Genomic DNA, 22,500 nt, shown 5'->3' on the forward strand with positions numbered 1-22,500 from the left:
GAGGAGAGGAGAGGAGAGGAGAGGAGAGGAGAGGAGAGGAGAGGAGAGGAGAGGGGAGGGGTAAGCCATGGAACAGACAGAGCGGGAGGCAGATGGGGGAGATGGCGTAGACAGGGGAGGGGGTACACAGGGGACTGGGGAGGGGGAGGGGGCAGACAGAAAAGGTGAGGTGTCCCTTCTCTGTCTGAGATACATAAAGAAGAAACATCAGCCCAGTGTTCTGGCCTCAACATCACACCACATCAGCCCAGTGTTCTGGCCTCAACATCACACCACATCAGCCCAGTGTTCTGGCCTCAACATCACACCACATCAGCCCAGTGTTCTGGCCTCAACATCACACCACCTCAGCCCAGTGTTCTGGCCTCAACATCACACCACATCAGCCCAGTGTTCTGGCCTCAACATCACACCACATCAGCCCAGTGTTCTGGCCTCAACATCACACCACATCAGCCCAGTGTTCTGGCCTCAACATCACACCACATCAGCCCAGTGTTCTGGCCTCAACATCACACCACATCAGCCCAGTGTTTTGGCCTCAACATCACACCACCTCAGCCCAGTGTCCTGGCCTCAACATCACACCACATCAGTCCAGTGTTCTGGCTTCAACATCACACCACATCAGCCCAGTGTTCTGGCCTCAACATCACACCACCTCAGTCCAGTGTTCTGGCCTCAACATCACACCACATCAGCCCAGTGTTCTGGCCTCAACATCACACCACATCAGTCCAGTGTTCTGGCCTCAACATCACACCACCTCAGCCCAGTGTTCTGGCCTCAACATCACACCACATCAGTCCAGTGGGAGAGCACAGTTCAGTAAGGAACAGTTGGTCTAACCCTCCTCCTCCCACCTCTTTCTCCTCCCTCCCTCCATGCTGCTCCCTACTTGTCTTTCAATTATACGGTACTTCTATCACCCCCTCTACATCATCCCCCTCTACATCATCCCCCTCTACATCATCCCACACTACATCATCCCCCTCTAAATCATCCCCCAACTACATCATCCCCCTCTACATCATCCCCCTCTACATCATCCCCCACTACATCATCCCCCACTACATCATCCCCCTCTACATCATCCCCCACTACATAATCCCCCTCTACATCACCCCCCTCTACATCATCCCCCTCTACATCATCCCCCACTACATCATCCCCCACTACATCATCCCCCTCTACATCATCCCCCTCTACATCATCCCCCTCTACATCATCCCCCACTACATAATCCCCCACCAACACAAACACACACACACACCAGCCAAACACAATCAATAAGCTGACAGAGCTACTCATGGCTCCATGGGGTTAACACACTCTAAGACCCCCACTGCTGAGGGAATGACATTCAAGATGGAGAAGGAAATGTTAACCTATTAACAGGAGGAGACTGGTTTCACTATACAATATCTATGTTAGATAGTCTGGGTAGAGAGTCATAGCTAGAGAGTCAGAGTAGAGAGTCAGGGTAGAGATTCAGGGTAGAGGGTCAGGGTAGAGAGTCAGGGTAGAGAGTCAGGGTAGAGAGTCAGAGTAGAGAGTCAGGGTAGAGAATCAGGGTAGAGAGGCTGAGTAGAGAGTCAGGGCTAGATAGTCCGGGTAGAGAGTCAGGGCTAGATAATCCAGGTAGAGAGTCAGAGTAGAGACTCAGGGCTAGATAGTCTGAGTAGAGAGTCAGGGCTAGAGAGTGAGGGTAGAGAGTCAGAGCTAGAGAGTGAGGGTAGAGAGTCAGGGTAGAGAGTCAGGCTAGAGAGTCGGGCGGGGGGGGGGCGGCGGAGCGGGCTAGAGAGTGAGGGTAGAGAGTCAGGGTAGAGAGTCAGGCTAGAGAGTCGGGCAGGGCGGTGAGAGAGGTGGGCAGGGCTAGAGAGTCGGCGGAGCGGTAGAGAGTCGGGCGGGCAGGGCTAGAGAGTCAGGGCTAGAGAGTCGGGGGAGCAGGGCTGAGAGCAGGGTGAGAGTCGGGCTAGAGAGTCAGGGCTAGAGAGTCAGGGCTAGAGAGTCGGGGGAGCAGGGCTGAGCAGGGAGTCAGGGCGGGGGGGTAGAGAGTCGGGGGAGCGGCTAGAGAGTCAGGGCTAGAGAGTCGGGGGCAGGGCTAGAGAGTCAGGGCTAGAGAGTCAGGGTAGAGAGTCAGGGCTAGAGAGTCAGGGTAGAGAGTCAGGGCTTTGAAATGATAACACACTTATAGCAGGGTAGGGCAGTTGGTCAAGACCCAAACATTTAAGTAGGCAAAAAAATGTAGACTAAAATCATTCCAATTAGTGATGTGCAGTTTGCGAACAATTCGTTATTTTTTAACAACTACATACTGACTTACTGACTGAGAGTCATTGTTAGTTTTTTCTGAGTGTTTCGTTCATTTAAGTCGTTGCTAGCGCTGGCTGCAATGAGTCATACAGCAGGATTCATTTAAGCTCCTCCGCCTCAGCGGGTCCAGGGACGTGCTCCAACAACAACTGTCGGACGTATACACTACTGGTCAAAAGTTTTAGAACAACTACTCATTCAAGGAATTTACTATTTTTACTATTTTCCAAATGTTAGAATAATAGTGAAGACATCAAAACTATGAAATAACACATATGGAATCATGTAGTAACCAAAACAAGTGTTCAACAAATCAAAATATATGTTATAGTTTAGATTCTTAAAATATCCACCGTTTGCCTTGATGACAGCTTTTCACACTCTTGGCATTCTCTCAACCAGCTTCATGAGGTACATTTCAATTAACAGGTGTTCCTTGTTAAAAGTTAATATGTGGAATTGCTTTCCTTCTTAATGCATTTGAACCAATCAGTTGTGTTGTGACAAGGTAGGAGTGGGTATACAGAAGATAGCCCTATTTGGTAAAAGACCAAGTCCATATTATGGCAAGAACAGCTCAAATAAGCAAAGAGAAACGACAGTCCATCATTACTTTAAGACATGAAGGTCAGTCAATACGAAACATTTCAAGAACTTTTCAAGTTTCTTCAAGTGCAGTCGCAAAAACCATCAAGCGCTATTATGAAACTGGCTCTCATGAGGACTGCCACAGGAAAGGAAGACCCAGTTACCTCTGCTGCAGAGGATAAGTTCATTAGAGTTACCAGCCTCAGATTGCAGCCTAAATAAATGCTTCACAGAGTTCAAGTAACAGACACATCTCAACATCAACTGTTCTGAGGAGACTGTGTGAATCAGGCCTTCATGGTCGAATTGCTGCAAAGAAACTACTATTAAAGGACACCAATAAGAAGAAGAGACTTGCTTGGGCCAAGAAACATGAGCAATGGACATTAGACCGGTGAAAATGTGTCCTTGGTTTGGAGTCCAAATTTGCAATTTTTGGTTCCAACCGCCATGTCTTTGTGAGAAGCAGCGTGGGTGAACGGATGATCTCCACATGTGTATTTCTCACCGTAAAGCATGGAGGAGGAGGTGTTGTTATGTGGGGGTGCTTTGCTGGTGACACTGTCTGTGATTTATTTAGAATTCAAAGCACACTTAACCAGCATGGCTACCACAGCATTCTGCAGTGATACGCCATCCCATCTGGTTTGGGCTTAGTGGGACTATAATATGTTTTTCAACAGGACAATGACCCAACACACTGCAACCGTGCTGCATCAGATGATCTGGCCTCCACAATCCCCTGACCTCAACCAAATTGAGATATTTTGGGATGAGTCGGACTGCAGAGTGAAGGAAAAGTGCTCAGCATATGTGGGAACTCCTTCAAAACTGTTGGAAAAGCATTCCAGGTAAATCTGGTTGAGAGAATGCCAAGCATGTGCAAAGCTGTCATCAAATATATTTAATTTGTTTAACACTTTTTTGGTTACTACATGACTCCATATGTTTTGTTTCATAGTTTTGATCTCTTTCACTATTATTCTACAATTTGGAAAATAGTAAAATAAAGAAAAACCTTTGAATGAGTAGGTGTTCTAAAACTTTTGACCGGTAATGTGCGCAGGAAAATAGATCATGCTGCAGGCAGCATAGAGAAGAAAAAGTTTCAAACCGATCATTGAGCACTTGGTGCAAGGATGAATGTAATTAGTTGATTATTGAATGTTATTATGGACACACCTTTGTTGAACCAAAACAAACTCGAACTCGAGAATTAATCGTTTGGCGTGCTGCAGTTTGCAAATGATATTGTGCTTATTGCCCTCACGGCAGTAAGCGAAGCATTCCGCCATGAGTCCTTCACATTCTAGTCCGGTTGCGGCCACAACTAGACCTCGTTTCAAATGCATCAAGAAATCCTCTTATTTGCATGCCTAGCAATCAACAAATGCCCATTGTTTAAAGCACACTTTTTAATCACAAATGACAGCTCCAATAATCCCCTTATGTTGAACAACATGTGAACAAGGGTTTTGTAGATTCATGACTCTTTCGAGGTTTCAGTTCATTGTTCGCCAATAAGGGGTCCTGCCTGCCCCATGTGGTGATAGCCAGGGTTTAATTGAATTGGGGTTAATTGAATTGGGGATTGGGAAGTGGGCAGGCAGGAGGTGGGAAACCCTCCTTTTTTTGGTGACCAATCGAAACCAAAAGCAATTTTATTGCTTTTAAATTATAGGTTGTGATAGCTGAAGGCCTAATTGTTAATTTCATTCAGTCGCCTGTCGCCCAGTAGGCTAGTGCAATTTTGGTTTCAGGTAAGATATTGGTATGAACATAAACACAACTGAACTCTCTATTTAGAGGATATTGTTCTAGTGGTGTGGGGGCTAGTGGTGTGGGGGATGTGCTTTGGCAAAGTGGGTGGGGTTATATCCTGCCTGTTTAGCCCTGTCCGGGGGTATCATCGGATGGGGCCACAGTGTCTCCTGACCCCTCCTGTCTCAGCCTCCAGTATTTATGCTGCAGTAGTTTATGTGTCGGCGGGCTAGGGTCAGTCTGTTATATCTGGAGTATATATCCAGTGTCCTGTGTGAATTTAAGTATGCTCTCTCTAATTCACTCTTTCTCTCTTTCTTTCTTTCTCTCTCTCGAGGGACCTGAGCCCTAGGACCATGCCTCAGGACTACCTGGCACGATGACTCCTTGCTGTCCCCAGTCCACCTGGCCGTGCTGCTGCTCCAGTTTCAACTGTTCTGCCTGCGGCTATGGAATCCTGACCTGTTCACCAGACGTGCTACCTGTCCCAGACCTGCTGTTTTCAACTCTCTAGAGACAGCAGGAGCGGTAGAGATACTCTCAATGATCGGCTATGAAAAGCCAACTGACATTTACTCCTGAGGTGGTGACCTGTTGCACCCTCGACAACTACTGTGATTATTATTATTTGACCATGTTGGTCATTTATGAACATTTGAACATCTTGGCCATGTTCTGTTATAATCTCCACCCGGCACAGCCAGAAGATGACTGGCCACCCCTCATAGCCTGGTTCCTCTCTAGGTTTCGTCCTAGGTTTTGGCCTTTCTAGGGAGTTTTTCCTAGCCACCGTGCTTCTACACCTGCATTGCTTGCTGTTTGGGGTTTTAGGATGGGGTTCTGTACAGCACTTTGAGATATCAGCTGATGTAAGAGGGGCTATATAAATACATTTGATTTGATTTGATTTGTTGATTCTGTTTTTGGTTTCAAAGACAATAACAATTGTAGGCTATCACAGCATTTGCAACAGTATAGCTTCCGTCCCTCTCCTCGAACCACGGAACCTCTGCACATATTGACAACAGCTACCCTCGAAGAATCGTTACCCATCGCTCACAAAAACCGCGGCACTTGCAGAGCAAGGGGAACAACTACTTCAAGGTCTCAGAGCGATTGACGTCACCGATTGAAATGCTATTAGCGCGCACCCCGCTAACTAGCTAGCCATTTCACATCGGTTACACATTGTCTTGCAGTGACAAAATGCCCGCACTGAAGATGTCTTTCTGATTCAGAGGGGTTTGGTTAAATGCGGTAGACATATTTTAGTTCAATGCATTCAGTTGTACAACTGACTAGGTATCCCCCTTTCCTTTTTCCCTATTTCAGTCCACTAATGCAGGACTAGTAAAGCCTCAGTGCACTACTTTTGTGATTTGTTTTGTGTTTACCAGCATTTGTAACTTGAGTGTGATAATTATCTATACAAAACAATTAATCTGATAATGTTTTTCTTCATGGTGGTGGAAAGTTTAAAGGTCACAGGAGGTTGGTGCCACCTTAATTGGGGAGGACGGGCCCATGACTGAAATGGAATTAGTGGTGCCAAATACATCAAACACATGGTTTCCATTTGCTCCGTTCTGGCCATTATTATGAGCTGTTCTCCACTCAGCAGCCTCCTGCAGTACAGGTACAAACCTAGATGACCAGCCTATGTGCAATACAGTAATGCACATTTACATAAAGTGGTTTCTAAGGCTGGTATATTAATACTGCACAAAAGAAGTGGTTGTTTTCAATGTTATTTGATCAATAAAAATATATAATTTGATGGGAATGTTTAGTGTCTTTGCCCATAACTTTGCACCTTCTGATGTAACTAACATCTTTGAATGCAGCGCAACAAGACAATGTTAGTGGAAAGCGCACGAGACTATGACACTGTCATAGTAGAGTGTACGCGCCGTTCCACAAAGTTTAATATTCCATTGAGGTATGTGTGTAAAGCTATTTTGTAGGCAAACTGAATGCGCACAACAGTAAACACATAATCTCATAGATAACCTCACCTGAATACCATATTCATAATGTATCAAATATGGCTTCATATAGGCTTTAGCAGGGGGTCGGAAACCATTTTCAGTGCCAATTTACAATTGATCCTACCATTTCTAAAGATCTGTGTGCCAGTTACGATTTCAATATAAGCCTATGCCAGGGCTCTCCAACCCTGTTCCTGGAGAGCTACAGTCCTGTAGCTTTTTTCTCCAACCCCAATCTAGCGCACCAGATTCTAATAATTAGATGTTTGATCAGCTGAATCAGGTTAGTTACAACAGGAGTTGGAGTGTCTAACTGCCCACAAACGTAATAATTCTATAGTTGGCTTCGAGACAGAGGCGCCACGCCACGGAACAATGACTACCTGTACCGAGGCGCTGTCCATTCAGTGCCACACCACGGAACTATGACTACCTGTACTGAGGCGCTGTCCATTCAGCACCACACCACGGAACTATGACTTCCTGTACCGAGGCACTGTCCATTCAGCACCACACCACGGAACTATGACTACCTGTACCGAGGCGCTGTCCATTCAGCACCACACCACGGAACTATGACTACCTGTACCGAGGCGCTGTCCATTCAGCACCACACCATGGAACTATGACTACCTGTACCGAGGCGCTGTCCATTCAGCACCACACCACGGAACTGACTACCTGTACCGAGGCGCTGTCCATTCAGCACCACACCATGGAACTATGACTACCTGTACCGAGGCGCTGTCCATTCAGCACCACACCACGGAACTATGACTACCTGTACCGAGGCGCTGTCCATTCAGCACCACACCACGGAACCATGACTACCTGTACCGAGGCGCTGTCCATTCAGCACCACACCACGGAACTATGACTACCTGTACCGAGGCGCTGTCCATTCAGCCCTATGCCACGGAACTATGACTACCTGTACCGAGGCGCTGTCCATTCAGCACCAAACCACGGAACCATGACTACCTGTACCGAGGCGCTGTCCATTCAGCACCACGCCACGGAACTATGACTACCTGTACCGAGGCACTGTCCATTCAGCACCACACCACGGAACTATGACTACCTGTACCGAGGCGCTGTCCATTCAGTACCACGCCACGGAACTATGACTACCTGTACTGAGGCGCTGTCCATTCAGTACCACGCCACGGAACTATAACTACCTGTACCGAGGCGCTGTCCATTCAGCACCACGCCACGGAACTATGACTACCTGTACCGAGGCGCTGTCCATTCAGTACCACGCCACGGAACTATCACTACCTGTACCGAGGCGCTGTCCATTCAGCACCACGCCACGGAACTATGACTACCTGTACTGAGGCGCTGTCCATTCAGCACCACACCACGGAACTATGACTACCTGTACCGAGGCGCTGTCCATTCAGCGGTGCATAATCATGGACATGGTTTACGGTTTTTCTCAGTCGCTTTGGTGCATTTCTTAGATCAAAAGTGCCATTCTTGATACTACTTGTACAAATTCCAAATCATCTAGTCACTTGTGCACATCATTAAAGCAATTTCTTATTCCTTTGAACAAATTGCAATTGCTTTTGTACATATTGCAATTGATAATGTACAAGTGTCAGCTTTTTTCCACATTTTCAATTGCTCATGTCATGTTGATCAAAATATAGTAGATGGTTCTCTGTTGAATAGTCTTACCCCTCAAAACATCTAGGCATTAGTTCCTTGCTTAAGCCATTACATGCAAAATTGTTGAACTATTTGTCATAAACTGTCAAGCATAGTTTTACACATTTCTATTAGACCTTTTGTACAAAAACGTGAATTGATGAATGGTGCAGGTGAAATTGACCCTCACTCATGAAGGAATGTAAAGTGTTAGTTCAACCAACAATCAACCAGTTGTCTAAATTGCTCAAAGGTGCATCTCATGAAGAATCAATTGGCAAGCATATATAGACAGACCACAACACAGAGTTGCAATTTTCCAATAATGGATGGACCAGGAAACGAACAGGGTCAACAGCCAAGAAGAGGAAGAAGAGGAGCAAGGATGCGTGGTGGAAGGCAAAACAGAGGAAGAGGCAGAAGAGGACATAGGCGCATATCTGATGACATAAGGGCCACTATTGTAGACCATGTTGTCAATCATGGCCTTACAATGGCTGAGGCGGGTCGAAGGGTGCAGCCGAATATTGGAAGATCAACCGTGTCCTCAATAGTTCAAACGTTTCGAAGAGAGAACAGGTATGTCCACCAATGTACAGTGCACAGTTACTGTATATAAGCAGTATACTGTATACTTCCTACAATGCTTCATATTACAGTAGTCCACTTGTATTTCACAGCATACAGAAATATACTCTATACAGATACATACTGCACCTTACATGCACCCACCTGTATGTTTTACAGTAAAATGTGTGTTCGCATAGTTTTTGTCTATGTGAAAGTGTGCGATGCATCACTGCATTTTTCCCCACATAGGACTGCAAGATTACCTCAAACCGGTGGCAGAGGACGACTTTTCACACCTCAACAGGAGGAGGCTATTTGCACCATGGTCCGAGCAAACAATGCCATGAGACTCAGGGAAATACAAAGGACCATTATAGAAGACAACGATGTCTTTGAAAACATCCATACGGTTAGCATCTCAACCACCGACAGGGTGCTGCATAGAAACCAGATGAGTATGAAACAGCTGTACCGTGTACCATTCCAAAGGAATGAGGACAGAGTTAAGGAGCTACGGTACCAGTATGTACAGGTAAAACATATATCTATGTAACTACTTTACAGCAACATTTTATAGTGATACATAGTACAGTAAGCATAAACTGCACACATTTCCATTGCTGTGGAAGGAACATGTAATATATGTACATTTTATGTCACTCTTCCTTACCAAAACAAATTCAACTGTGTGTTCTGGGATATAGCGTATAATGGAGTTGGAATCAAGTGAACCCTCTCACAACTTTGTATACGTGGATGAGGCTGGCTTCAACCTGACCAGATGCAGAAGGCGGGGTCGGAATATCATCGGTCACAGAGCTACTGTGGATTTGCCAGGCCAACCATGTGTGCTGCTATTTCGGAGCATGGTGTCCTAACCCATATCCCCCTTATAGGGCCATACAACACCCAGCATCTACTCAACTTTTTAGAGACTCTCTACAGGGCTCTCATCCCTGATGATTAGAGGGGTCTGTTTAGAGAGGATTTGCCAAAGTATGTGGTCATTTGTGATAATGTGAGTTTCCATCGATCAAACATCATAAGGCAATGGTTTGTGACCCACCCGAGGATGCTCATAGAATTCCTCACACCTTATTCACCATTCCTTAACCCAATTGAGGAGTTCTTTTCAGCATGGAGGTGGAAGGTGTACGATCGTCAGCCACACACACAGATGACCCTGCTGGCTGCAATGGATGCAGCATGTGAGGACATCACAGTAGACGCCTGCAGAGGATGGATAAGGCGCATTGGAAGGGAAAATATCCGGTGTGATGTGGATGAGAATATGTGGGCCGACAGACAGGAAGGTCTGGATGTGTAGAGACAGCACTAGAACAGTGCTGCGGGCAAAGATGTGCCTTAGGGGTGGTTTCCTGTGTTTCTTTCTAATTTAGTTTTTTTTCCTTTGTGCCCCCTGGGTTGTCCAGTCTCTTTCAATCTATAACCCACATACAGTAATATGTAAATAGTACTGTTGAAATTGATATATGCCATAGAAGTGCAGCCTTGTGCATTTTCAATACAGTAACTGTCATCCAAACTGTAGCCTAAGTTTACATCAGGTAATACTGTCAAAATACACAGTTCCATTGACAACATGCCTAAACATTTTGACGACCTTGTTCGTGAACAATGACTCAATGACGTATCATTCTGATGACACTGACATGATCATTGGCATGAATATTTACTTTTGAGAGATGTACTAGGGATTTTTAGTGACTGACTAGCTTTAGAAACACATCTATTGTATATTGCAGTTTGTACAAATTGTTCTGAGAAATGCACTTATTATTTTGTACATGTTAGGGATGATGTGAAAAATGCACCAAAGCGACTGAGAAAAACTGTAAATGTGTAGAGTTTCCTTTTGTATTTTGTGATTTTTGTCATTCTTTGGTCGATTTTGTATGTCTTAATATGTCGTTGTAGATTACATGCCTAAGTAAGTCCTTTGAAATGCATGTGTAGGATTTATTTGGCAGATTGCATTCGAGTCAGCTGTTTTTTGCTCCAGTTACTTTCACATTGATGTAAGCATTTGAAATTGGCCTTGTTGTGACTTGATACTGTGTATTAAGCATCTATTTCACGTTGCTGTCATAAGCGTCATTGTAGGTAGTGGACCAAAACGCAGCGGGTATATGAATCATCTTCTTTTATTGAAGGAAAAAACAAACCAAAACACTTACACAAAACAAAAGACGAAAACCCCGAAACACACTAAACAAACACCCCCTGCCACGCCCTGACTACACTACAATAACAAACAACCCTTTTTACTGGTCATGACGTGACAGTTGCACTGTATGTGCCGTTCCACAAGTAAATCAGTCAATTTATGATGAGGTTGAGTAGTGGTTAACATTGTACACGTGGTTCCACAGACCTTTAAAACTGATATTGTGGTGATCATCAATGGCTGCAATATCAGGTTTAAAAGTCTGTGGAACGGCCATTAATGATCACTACGATATCAGGTTTAAAAGTCTGTGGAACGGCCATTAATGATCACTGCGATATCAGGTTTAAAAGTCTGTGGAACGGCCATTAATGATCACTGCGATATCAGGTTTAAAAGTCTGTGGAACGGCCATTAATGATCACTGCGATATCAGGTTTAAATGTCTGTGGAACGGCCATTAAGCCATTAATGATCACTGCGATATCAGGTTTAAAAGTCTGTGGAACGGCCATTAATGATCACTGCGATATCAGGTTTAAAAGTCTGTGGAACGGCCATTAATGATCACTGCGATATCAGGTTTAAAAGTCTGTGGAACGGCCATTAATGATCACTGCGATATCAGGTTTAAAAGTCTGTGGAACGGCCATTAATGATCACTGCGATATCAGGTTTAAATGTCTGTGGAACGGCCATTAATGATCACTGCAATATCAGGTTTAAAAGTCTGTGGAACGGCCATTAATGATGACTGCGATATCAGGTTTAAAAGTCTGTGGAACAGCCATTAATGATCACTGCAATATCAGGTTTAAATGTCTGTGGAACGGCCATTAATGATCACTGCGATATCAGGTTTAAAAGTCTGTGGAACAGCCATTAATGATCACTGCGATATCAGGTTTAAATGTCTGTGGAACGGCCATTAATGATCACTGCAATATCAGGTTTAAATGTCTGTGGAATGGCCATTAATGATCATGAATGGCTGGGGTAGAAATACAGTAAATGAGCTTCAACTTCCCAAAAAGTCCTGCCATACCCCTAGGTTTAGCTGAACTACATAACCAAAACTACATGACCTGTCAGCAACAGGTGTGGCTGAAATAACCAAATCCACTAATGTAAACCTACACACACACACACACACACACACACACACACACACACACACACACACACACACACACACACACACACACACACACACACACACACACACACACACACACACACTCAGATAGAAATCCAATTTCTGTTAACAGCAGCATGTAAGCTCTGATAGGATCTATCACCTGCAGCTATAAAAGCTGAGAGCCGTGGTTTCATCCTTCACTACCCCTCCCTCCCCATTAAACACACACACACACACACACAGCTCCTAAATCTGTCCCAAAGTGGCCTCTTAGATAGTTGGGATAGAGAGGATCAATAGAGTGACACAGACACCAAGGGATGGTTGGTTGGCTGGCTGGATGGGTGGACGGATTCATAGATAGATGGATTCATAGATAGACAGACAGACAGACAGACAGACAGACAGACAGACAGACAGACAGACAGACAGACAGACAGACAGACAGACAGACAGACAGACAGACAGACAGACAGACAGACAGACAGACAGACAGACAGACAGACAGACAGACAGACAGACAGATAGATAGATAGATAGATAGATAGATAGATAGATAGATAGATAGATAGATAGATAGATAGATAGATAGATAGATAGATAGATAGATAGATAGATAGATAGATAGATAGATAGATAGATAGATAGATAGATAGATAGATAGATAGATAGATAGATAGATAGATAGATAGATAGATAGATAGATAGATAGATAGATAGATAGATAGATAGATAGATAGATAGATAGATAGATAGATAGATAGATAGATAGATAGATAGATAGATAGATAGATAGATAGATAGATAGATAGATAGATAGATGGCTCTCAGCCACACAGAGAGAGAGAGAGAGGGAGAGAGAGAGAGAGAGAGGTGTTTGTTGTTGCAGAATGAAGTGAGTTCATTCTTACAAGGTAAAGTTCATTGAGTCAGCATAAAGTGGTAGACACCGTATTACAGCTATGCAATCCATCATAATCACCATACTGTATGGTCTCTGATGTGGTAACATGCTGATGTATGTTGTAAACTCAACTAGCTCTCACAGTCTCACGCCAGAATTAGACGTTCATCCGTTTCTCAAACGTCAAATTTCGAACTGTTTACGGTTAAGTTTAGGCATTAACTCCGAAATCTTAAGGCTAGGCATTAACTATGAATGGTTAAGGTTTGGGATAGGCTTAAATCAAAAATCAACTTTCTATTTCTGGATTTGAACTTTCAACCTTTAGAATCAGAGGCAGATGCTGATGCCTGTCCACAATGCCCTAGCAAAACCAAAACCTACTTGAAGGTAACATCACTCGCTATTGCCCCTAGTGGCCGGTTTCCATGTCATCTCCCAACGTCCTCAGACATGGATGGACGTCGAATACTGACTTGTATCACGGGTGATCTGGCTGTGTAAACTGGTTTGAACAGGTCCAGTGTGTTCATTTGGTGTTCTCTAACAATTGTTCCATTTCCTCTGTTCCAGTAGTGCAGAATTGACTTGACTGACTCAGTAGACTTGACAGTCGACTTGACTGACTCACCTTCATGGCTTCAGACTTCTTGTGGAACATCTCCTCCATGTTCTCAGCCAGCTTCTTCACCAACCTCAATCCATCTATCTCTTCTACACGCACCGCTCGCTCAAACTCCTTATACTTCTGTAAGAAACACACGTACACACACATATGACCTCATTATACACATTGTAGCAAGAACATTTGTAAGAAAACACGCAAAATCAGAAAATGTATTAAAATGTCATGTATTCATATAATTTGACCAACAACGTAACCTAAGTAACGCAAATGGCAACCACAAAACCCATTCCAACCCCATTCAGTGACATATCGACCCCACCAACACACACGCACGAACACACATGCACACTTAGCAAAGCATTATCTTTGCACACACACACAGCATAAATCAGGCCTCACCATGTCCAGTGACCACATCAGCTCTGTTAAATCTCATTAGTGTGTAACAGTGGGGTGCTTACATTCACCACCAACCTCATCGGGGCGGTGACATTAAGTCGTAATAATTCCAGCACTTGTACATGCCACAAACTCTCAGCACACACACACACCACACACACACACACACACACACACACACACACACACACACACACACACACACACACACACACACACACACACACACACACACACACACACACACACACACACAGACAAACACACACACACACAGAAACACACACACAGACAAACACACACACAGACACACACACACACACACAGAGACAGACACACACACAGAGACAGACACACACACAGAGACAGACACACACACAGAGACAGACACACACACAGAGACAGACACACACACAGAGACAGACACACTCTGTGCCTGGTTGGAACGTGTTTTTCTAAAGATCATCTGAGGAATAATGTTTCCCTGCGGAGCTGAGGGCGGCTGTGTTTGAGTCTCAAGGGGATTTAATGGAAGATTACCGGGGTATCAAATGGCACTGGCCTCTCTAATGTTCTGCCAAAGGGCTTAGACGCAACGATCTCACGCCATCCTATAGCTACCCAGAGAGGGAAGGGATGAAGAGAGAGAGCGAGAGAGAGCGAGAGCAAGTAGGGGAGCGAGAGAGAAAGAGAGAAAGAGAGAGGATGTCTAGGGTGGATGAGGAAATTTGGGATTTCGTTCATGATCTGCAAAACTGGTCGCCACCAAAAAGGAAAGCAAGAGGAAATGCAACTAAATGAAATGGCTTTACGAGTAAGACACTCTGCAGGCTGCTACTGCCCAACAGAAAGACAGCAAAGTGAGAGACGTAAACATTTACTCCTGTTCATTGTAGAGTGAATTATGGTAGGAGTCTGTTTACTACACGGCATCATTTAAATTAACTGGAGAGTTAGATAATGTCCATTGTAATGTCAATTGTGCAATAGTATTGTCTTTCGAGTGTGGGAGGTGTGGAGGAATATGTCTGATTTCCAGTTTGCACCTCTTGTTATTTGTTTTTTTTTGCGTTTCATATCGGTGATTTCATTGTTTACCAGCAACGCTCACGTTTATGTCAATTATGCCTTTGTTTTAATTAACGAGTTAGGTATTGGCCAAAGCAGACCACTGCCTTAAATCTACTTCGGATCATTTAAATAATCCCTCCAAAGTTTGGCAAGTAGTGAAAGTGCAAAAAAGATACACAGCTTCCCAAACAATAGTTGGTAGACACACAGATTGTAACTGAGAGAACCTCCATTCTGAAAGCATTTTCTAGATGCAGGCAGTTTATCTGAAATGTTAAAGCCCCCGGTGAATTTACCTGACACCCCTGTGTACTCCTTCCTCACCAGGTTCTCCTTCTCATCCTTCTCTGTTTCAGAAGTGCGTAAAGCCCTGAAAGAAATGGATAGAAAGAAATCCCCTGGTCCTGATGATCTAGACCCCTGCCTCTTACACCAAGCTGTAGACATAATTGCTCCCCCTTAACGTGTATTTTTAACCTCACACTTGACATTAAGGAAATCCCCAAGTTATGGAAATCTGCTTTAGTACAGCCTCTCCTGGAAGGTGGAGATCCTTTGCTACTTGACAACTATCGGCCCATATCACAACTGTTTGTACTGTCTAAGGTACTGGAGTCCTTAGTTAGTAGGCAGCTAAAGGTCTACTTCCAAGAAAACAACATCTTAAATGGAATGCGATCAGGTTTTAGGTCTGGCCACAGCACGGTTTCAGCAACATTGAAGTTTTTAAATGACATCCACTGTGCTCTTGATAGAAGTTACATTGTGTGTCTGTCTTTATTGATTTGTCCAAGGCATTTGACACCGTGGACCATACCGTGTTGGTGATAATGTTAAAATGTCGTGGAATTAATGGTCATGCGTTTCATAAGAAATTGTTATTAATTGACTTGCTTAGTTAAATAAAGGTTAAATAAAATTGTAAAAAATAAAAAGCCTCTAGATTGGTTTATAAATGACCTATCAAATCGTACACAATGTGTAATGGCGGATGGTTGTAAATCTGATTCCATAGAGTTGTGCTCAGGTGTTCCGTAACGTTCTATTTTGGGCCCACTGTTGTTCCTTTTGTATATCAACAACACTGAGGATCATATTGAAACAGTGGATGTTCATTTTTATGCAGATGATACTGTTTTTATTTCAAGTGGTAGTAGTTTATCTTTAGCTTTTGAAAATGCCCAAAGAGCATTTAACACCATACAACAGAATCTGTATGATTTAAAGCTGGTTCTAAATTCAGGTAAAACAAAATGCATGGTATTTTCAAATGCCAGGCATGTTACTAATCATGTCATTGCTACATTGGCTGGACATACTATAGAGCAAGTTAAAGTGTACAAATATTTGGGAGTGTGAGTGGATGACAAGCTGAGCTTCACTGTCCATGTGGAGAACTTGATAAGGAAGCTCAAGCTGAAAATAGGTTTTTATTACCAGCATAAGGCTTGTTTTTCTCTGGAGGCCAGGAAGGAGCTGGTACGATGTACATTACTGCCGGTTTTAGATTTTAGTGAACTTATATATACTGTACAGGCCTCAACCACTACCCTGGAAGCACTTGATTCAGTATATCATGCGGCTTTCAGGTTCATTATCAAAAACGTGTAAGACATCATTGTGATCTCTATCGCGCTGTTGGCTGGTCGTCATTGACCTTGCGTAGGCTTAAACACTGGTATACCCTGATTTATAAGGCCATATTTGGTAAAATGCCATTTTATCTCTGTTCTTTTTTAATCAGGTCATTAAATAAATATCAATTACGGTCCAGTTCTCATTTGCTTCTAACAGTACCAAGAATTAGAACAGGTCACGGTAGAAATAGTTTTAGTTACTCAGCTCCGTGGTCCTGGAATTCTCTCCTGAACATTTTAAAATGTGATGATCTAGTCACGGTGGTGGAGTTTAAACACTTGGTCGATGTAGATATCATAGAAGAGTGTAATTGTCTTTAGGACAGCTGTTTTTTAGTTATGACATGTGTGTTTCTTTACGTAATATGTAATTGTTGTATTGTATGTGTGTCTATAGTTTTGTTCAATGTTGTGTTAGTGTATGTAAGTTGTTTTGTCTGAAACGTTGTTCCCTCTGCTGCTATTGCACCAGGTCTATCTTGGAAAAGAGATGTTATCTCAATGAGAAAATCCTGTATAAAAAAAGGTTAAATAAAATAAGAAAATGGTCATGTCAATTGTGCTGTAGTATTGCGGGGGCAGGTCCTTATACAATAAAATAATAACTGAGTCTCTTAACATGGCACTCCGGTCAGTTTTAGAATGGGAACTAGCAATGGGCTGGTGATAAACATCAAAAAAACTAAAAGCAGAATTTTTGGGACAAATCACTGGCTCAACACTAAACCTTTAGATCTATTATTGAATAATGTGGCTATTGAGCAAGTTGAGGAGACTAAACTTCTGGGTGTAACCCTAGGTAGCAAGCGATCATGGTCAAAACATATGAACTCAACGGTTGCTAAAATGAGAAGAGGTCTCACCATGATAGCGCTTTTCCCTGCCTTCTTGACATCTCAGTCGACCAGACAGGTCCTACAGGCCCTAGTTTTGTCGCACCTGGACTACTGCCCAGCTGTGTGGTCATGTGCGGCGGAGAAGGACATAGGTAAATTGCAGTTGGTCCAGAACAAAGCAGCACGCATCGCAGCACGTATCGTACACGGAGGGAAAGTGTCAGTCACATGCATGTCATTCTCTCCTGGCTCAAAGTTGATGAGAGATTGACTGCATCACTATTGGTCTTTGTGCGAGGTGTTGGCGTGTTGAAGGTACCGAACTGTCTGTTCAAGTAGTTGGCACACTGTTTGGACACTCATCAGTACAACACAAGCAATCAGAGGTCTGTTCACAGTCCCCAGGTCCAGAGCAGAGGCTGGGAGACAGTATTAAATAGAGACATGATTACATGGAACTTTCTGCAGGCCCAAGTTACTCAAGCTAGCAATAAAACCAGTTTCAAAAAACAGATAAAATAACACCTTACTGCACAAAGGGGACTGTGAAGAGACACAGACATTTTATATAGCTTGTATTGTAATTTGCACTGTATTATTTTTATTTTATTTTTTATTTTATTTCACCTTTATTTAACCAGGTAGGCAAGTTGAGAACAAGTTCTCATTTACAATTGCGACCTGGCCAAGATAAAGCAAAGCAGTTCGACAACATACAAAAACACAGAGTTACACATGGAGTAAAACAACATACAATCAATGATGCAGTAGAAAAAAAAAATATAAAAAAAAAATAAGATTATATACAATGTGAGCAAATTATGTGAGATAAGGGAGGTAAAGGCAAAAAAATGCCATGGTGACAAAGTAAATAAAGTATAGCAAGAAAAACACTGGAATGGTAGATTTGTAGGTTGAAGAAAGTTCAGAGATAAAATATAAATAATATGGTGCAAAGGAGCAAAATAAATAAAATAAATAAATACAGTAGGGGAAGAGGTAGTAGTTTGGGCTAAATTATAGATGGGCTATGTACAGGTGCAGTGATCTGTGAGCTGCTCTGACAGCTGGTGCTTAAAGCTAGTGAGGGAGATAAGTGTTTCCAGTTTCAGAGATTTTTGTAGTTCGTTCCAGTCATTGGCAGCAGAGAACTGGAAGGAGAGACGACCAAAGGAGGAGTTGGCTTTAGGGGTGACCAGAGAGATATACCTGCTGGAGCGCGTGCTACAGGTGGGTGCTGCTATGGTGACCAGTGAGCAGAGATAAGGGGGGACTTTACCTAGCAGGGTCTTGTAGATGACCTGGAGCCAATGTGTTTGGCGACGATTATGAAGCAAAGGCCAGCCAACGAGAGCGTACAGGTCGCAGTGGTGGGTAGTATATGGGGCTTTGGTGAAAAAACAGATGGCACTGTGATAGACTGCATCCAGCTTGTTGAGTAGGGTATTGGAAGCTATTTTGTAAATGACATCGCCGAAGTCGAGGATTGGTAGGATGGTCAGTTTTACGAGGGTATGTTTGGCAGCATGAGTGAAGGATGCTTTGTTGCGAAATAGGAAGCCAATTCGAGATTTCAGTTTGGATTGGAGATGATTGATGTGAGTCTGGAAGGAGAGTTTACAGTCTAACCAGACACCTAGGTATTTGTAGTTGTCCACAAATTCTAAGTTAGAACCGTCCAGAGAAGTGATGCTGGACAGGCGGGCAGGTGCAGGCAGCGATCGGTTGAAGAGCATGCATTTAGTTTTACTTGTGTTTAGGAGCAGTTGGAGACCACGGAAGGAGAGTTGAATGGCATTGAAGCTCGTCTGGAGGGTTGTTAACACAGTGTCCAAAGAAGGGCCAGAAGTGTACAGAATGGTGTCGTCTGCGTAGAGGTGGATCAGAGATTCACCAGCAGCAAGAGCGACATCATTTATGTATACAGAGAAAAGAGTTGGCCCAAGAATTGAACCCTGTGGTACCCCCATAGAGACTGCCAGAGGTCCAGACAGTAGGCCCTCCGATTTGACACACTGAACTCTGTCAGAGAAGTAGTTGGTGAACCAGGCGACGCAATCGTTTGAGAAACCAAGGCTACTGAGTCTGCCGATGAGGATGTGGTGATTAACAGAGTCAAAAGCTTTGGCCAGGTCAATGAATACGGCAGCACAGTATTGTTTCTTATCGATGGCGGTTACGATGTCGTTTAGGACCTTGAGCGTGGCTGAGGTGCACCCATGACCAGCTCTGAAACCAGATTGCATAGCGGAGAGGGTGCGGTGGGATTCGAAATGGTCGGTAATCTGTTTGTTAACTTGGCTTTCGAAGACCTTAGAAAGGCAGGGTAGGATGGATATAGGTCTGTAGCAATTTGGGTCAAGAGTGTCACCTCCTTTGAAGAGGGGGATGACAGCAGCTGCTTTCCAATCTATGGGAATCTCAGACGACACGAAAGAGAGGTTGAACAGGCTAGTAATAGGGGTTGCAATAATTTCGGCAGATAATTTTAGAAAGAAAGGGTCCAGATTGTCAAGCCCAGCTGATTTGTAGGGGTCCAGATTTTGCAGCTCTTTCAGAACATCAGCTGAATGGATTTGGGAGAAGGAGAAATGGGGGAGGCTTGGGCGAGTAGCTGTGGGGGGTGCAGTGCTGTTGAATGCAGTAGGGGTAGTTAGGTGGAAAGCATGGCCAGCCGTAGAAAAATGCTTGTTGAAATTCTCAATTATAGTGGGCTTATCGGTGGTGACAGAGTTTCCTATCCTCAGTGCAGTGGGCAGTTGGGAGGAGGTGTTCTTATTCTCCATGGACTTTACAATGTCCCAGAACTTTTTAGAGTTGGAGTTGCACGAAGCGAATTTCTGTTTGAAAAAGCTAGCCTTGGCGTTTCCAACTGCCTGTGTGTATTGGTTTCTAACTTCCCTAAAAAGTTGCATATCGCGGGGGCAGTTCGATGCTAATGCAGAACGCCACAGGATATTTTTGTGTTGGTTAAGGGCAGTCAGGTCTGGGGAGAACCAAGGGCTATATCTGTTCCTGGTTCTAAATTTCTTGAAAGGGGCATGCTTATTTAAGATGGAGAGGAAGGCATTTAAAAAAAATAACCAGGCATCCTCTACTGACGGGATGAGGTCAATATCCTTCCAGGATACCAGGGCCAGGTCGATTAGAAAGGCTTGCTCGTTGAAATGTTTCAGGGAGCGTTTGACAGTGATGAGTGGAGGTCGTTTGACCGCTGACCCATTACGGGTGCAGGCAATGAGGCAGTGATCGCTGAGATCTTGGTTGAAAACAGCAGAGGTGTATTTAGAGGGCACGTTGGTCAGGATGATATCTATGAGGGTGCCAGTGTTTACGGCTTTGGGGTTGTACCTGGTGGGTTCATTAATAATTTGTGTGAGATTGAGGGCATCAAGCTTGGACTGTAGGATGGCTGGGGTGTTAAGCATGTCCCAGTTTAGGTCACCTAGTAGCACGAGCTCTGAAGATAGATGGGGGGCAATCAGTTCACATATGGTGTCCAGAGCACAACTAGGGGCCGAGGGGGGTCTATAGCAGGCGGCAACGGTGAGAGACTTGTTTTTGGAGAGGTGGATTTTTAAAAGTAGAAGTTCAAACTGCTTGGGTACAGACCTGGATAGCAGGACAGAACTCTGCAGGCTATCTCTGCAGTAGATTGCAACACCGCCCCCCTTGGTCGTTCTATCTTGTCTGAAAACGTTGTAGTTAGGGATGAAGATTTCAGATTATTAGATTATGCATTAGACCTAGATACTGTGTGTATGTACTGATATGTAGGCTATGTGTGACGTTTTAAATGTATGTATTTCATTCCTTGACTAATAATGTTCTGTACTACGTATTATGTCATGTTTCATGTGGACCCCAGGAAGAGTAGCGGATGCTTTTGCAGCGGCTAATGGGGATCCTAATACATAGCAAAAATACCAATTATACGATGCCAGTGTTCCTTATCTGAGGAGAGCTGTGCTTGAAGTAGCCTAACATGCTGTTACAGAGCTGTTACAGAGTAATGTAAAGTCCTCGAATCGAGATGATTTTACTATTTTGGTCAAGTATGTTTTTTGTTAACAACAATTCTTTTCTGTATTTCTATATTTTACGAACCCAACTCTGGATCAAGTCTTCTTATCACCTGCCCTGGGGGGTAGTGCATGAAGAGGAAGGATATGTTGCTCTTCATGGATCCTCTGACGTACAATCAGAGAGAGTGAGATGAGGGCATAGGACAAGCGAGGGAGGAAAGGAGAGAAGGAGGGACAGGGAACGGGAGAGAAAGGACATAGAGGGGGGGAAGCTGAGGTCACACAGTGGTGTGAAATACATGCCCTTCTAGCAGGTCAGGGGAGTGATGAAGGGCGACAGGGGAAAGAGATGGGTGAGAGGTAGGAGAGGGGACTGGAGAGCTGCTATGAAATATTAGCAATTGCTTAAAACAATACTCCTCAGAGAATGGTCTTATCACCACCAGAGAGAGAGACAGCAACAAAGAGAAAAAGAGAGAGAGAGAGAGAGAGAGAGAGAGAGAAAGAGAGAGAGAGAGAGAGAGAGAGAGAGAGAGAGAGAGAGAGAGAGAGAGAGAGAGAGAGCGAGAGAGAGAGAGAGAGAGAGATCATTTACACACCCTCCTCTATTGAGCCAAAAGCTGGATGAGGCAAGAGCACTGGTAGCCGATTACAGCAGCAACTAACAGCCTTTGTAGCCAATCAAAGTTACTGACCGATGAGTCAGCAGCAAATCACAGTGACAGAGCGAGTGCCAAGCAGCCATTGACACTGACAGATTGACATCTGTGTAGCCAATCACAGTGATGGACTGAA

At 44.0% G+C, this 22,500-nt stretch overlaps 1 protein-coding gene across 1 annotated transcript in view; it reads right to left on the reverse strand.

The window, feature by feature from the left end:
• The window catches only part of LOC106566529 (voltage-dependent calcium channel subunit alpha-2/delta-3), a 332,855-nt gene that overhangs the window by 271,092 nt on the left and 39,263 nt on the right, over nt 1-22,500 (reverse strand). The window contains 1 exon segment of the mRNA XM_082959689.1: nt 13,741-13,857. Within this exon segment, the coding sequence (XP_082815815.1) occupies nt 13,741-13,857 (117 nt within the window).

The sequence above is a fragment of the Salmo salar genome, chromosome 13, assembly GCF_965601325.2.
Source record: "Salmo salar chromosome 13, fSalSal1, whole genome shotgun sequence".
NCBI lineage: Eukaryota > Metazoa > Chordata > Actinopteri > Salmoniformes > Salmonidae > Salmo > Salmo salar.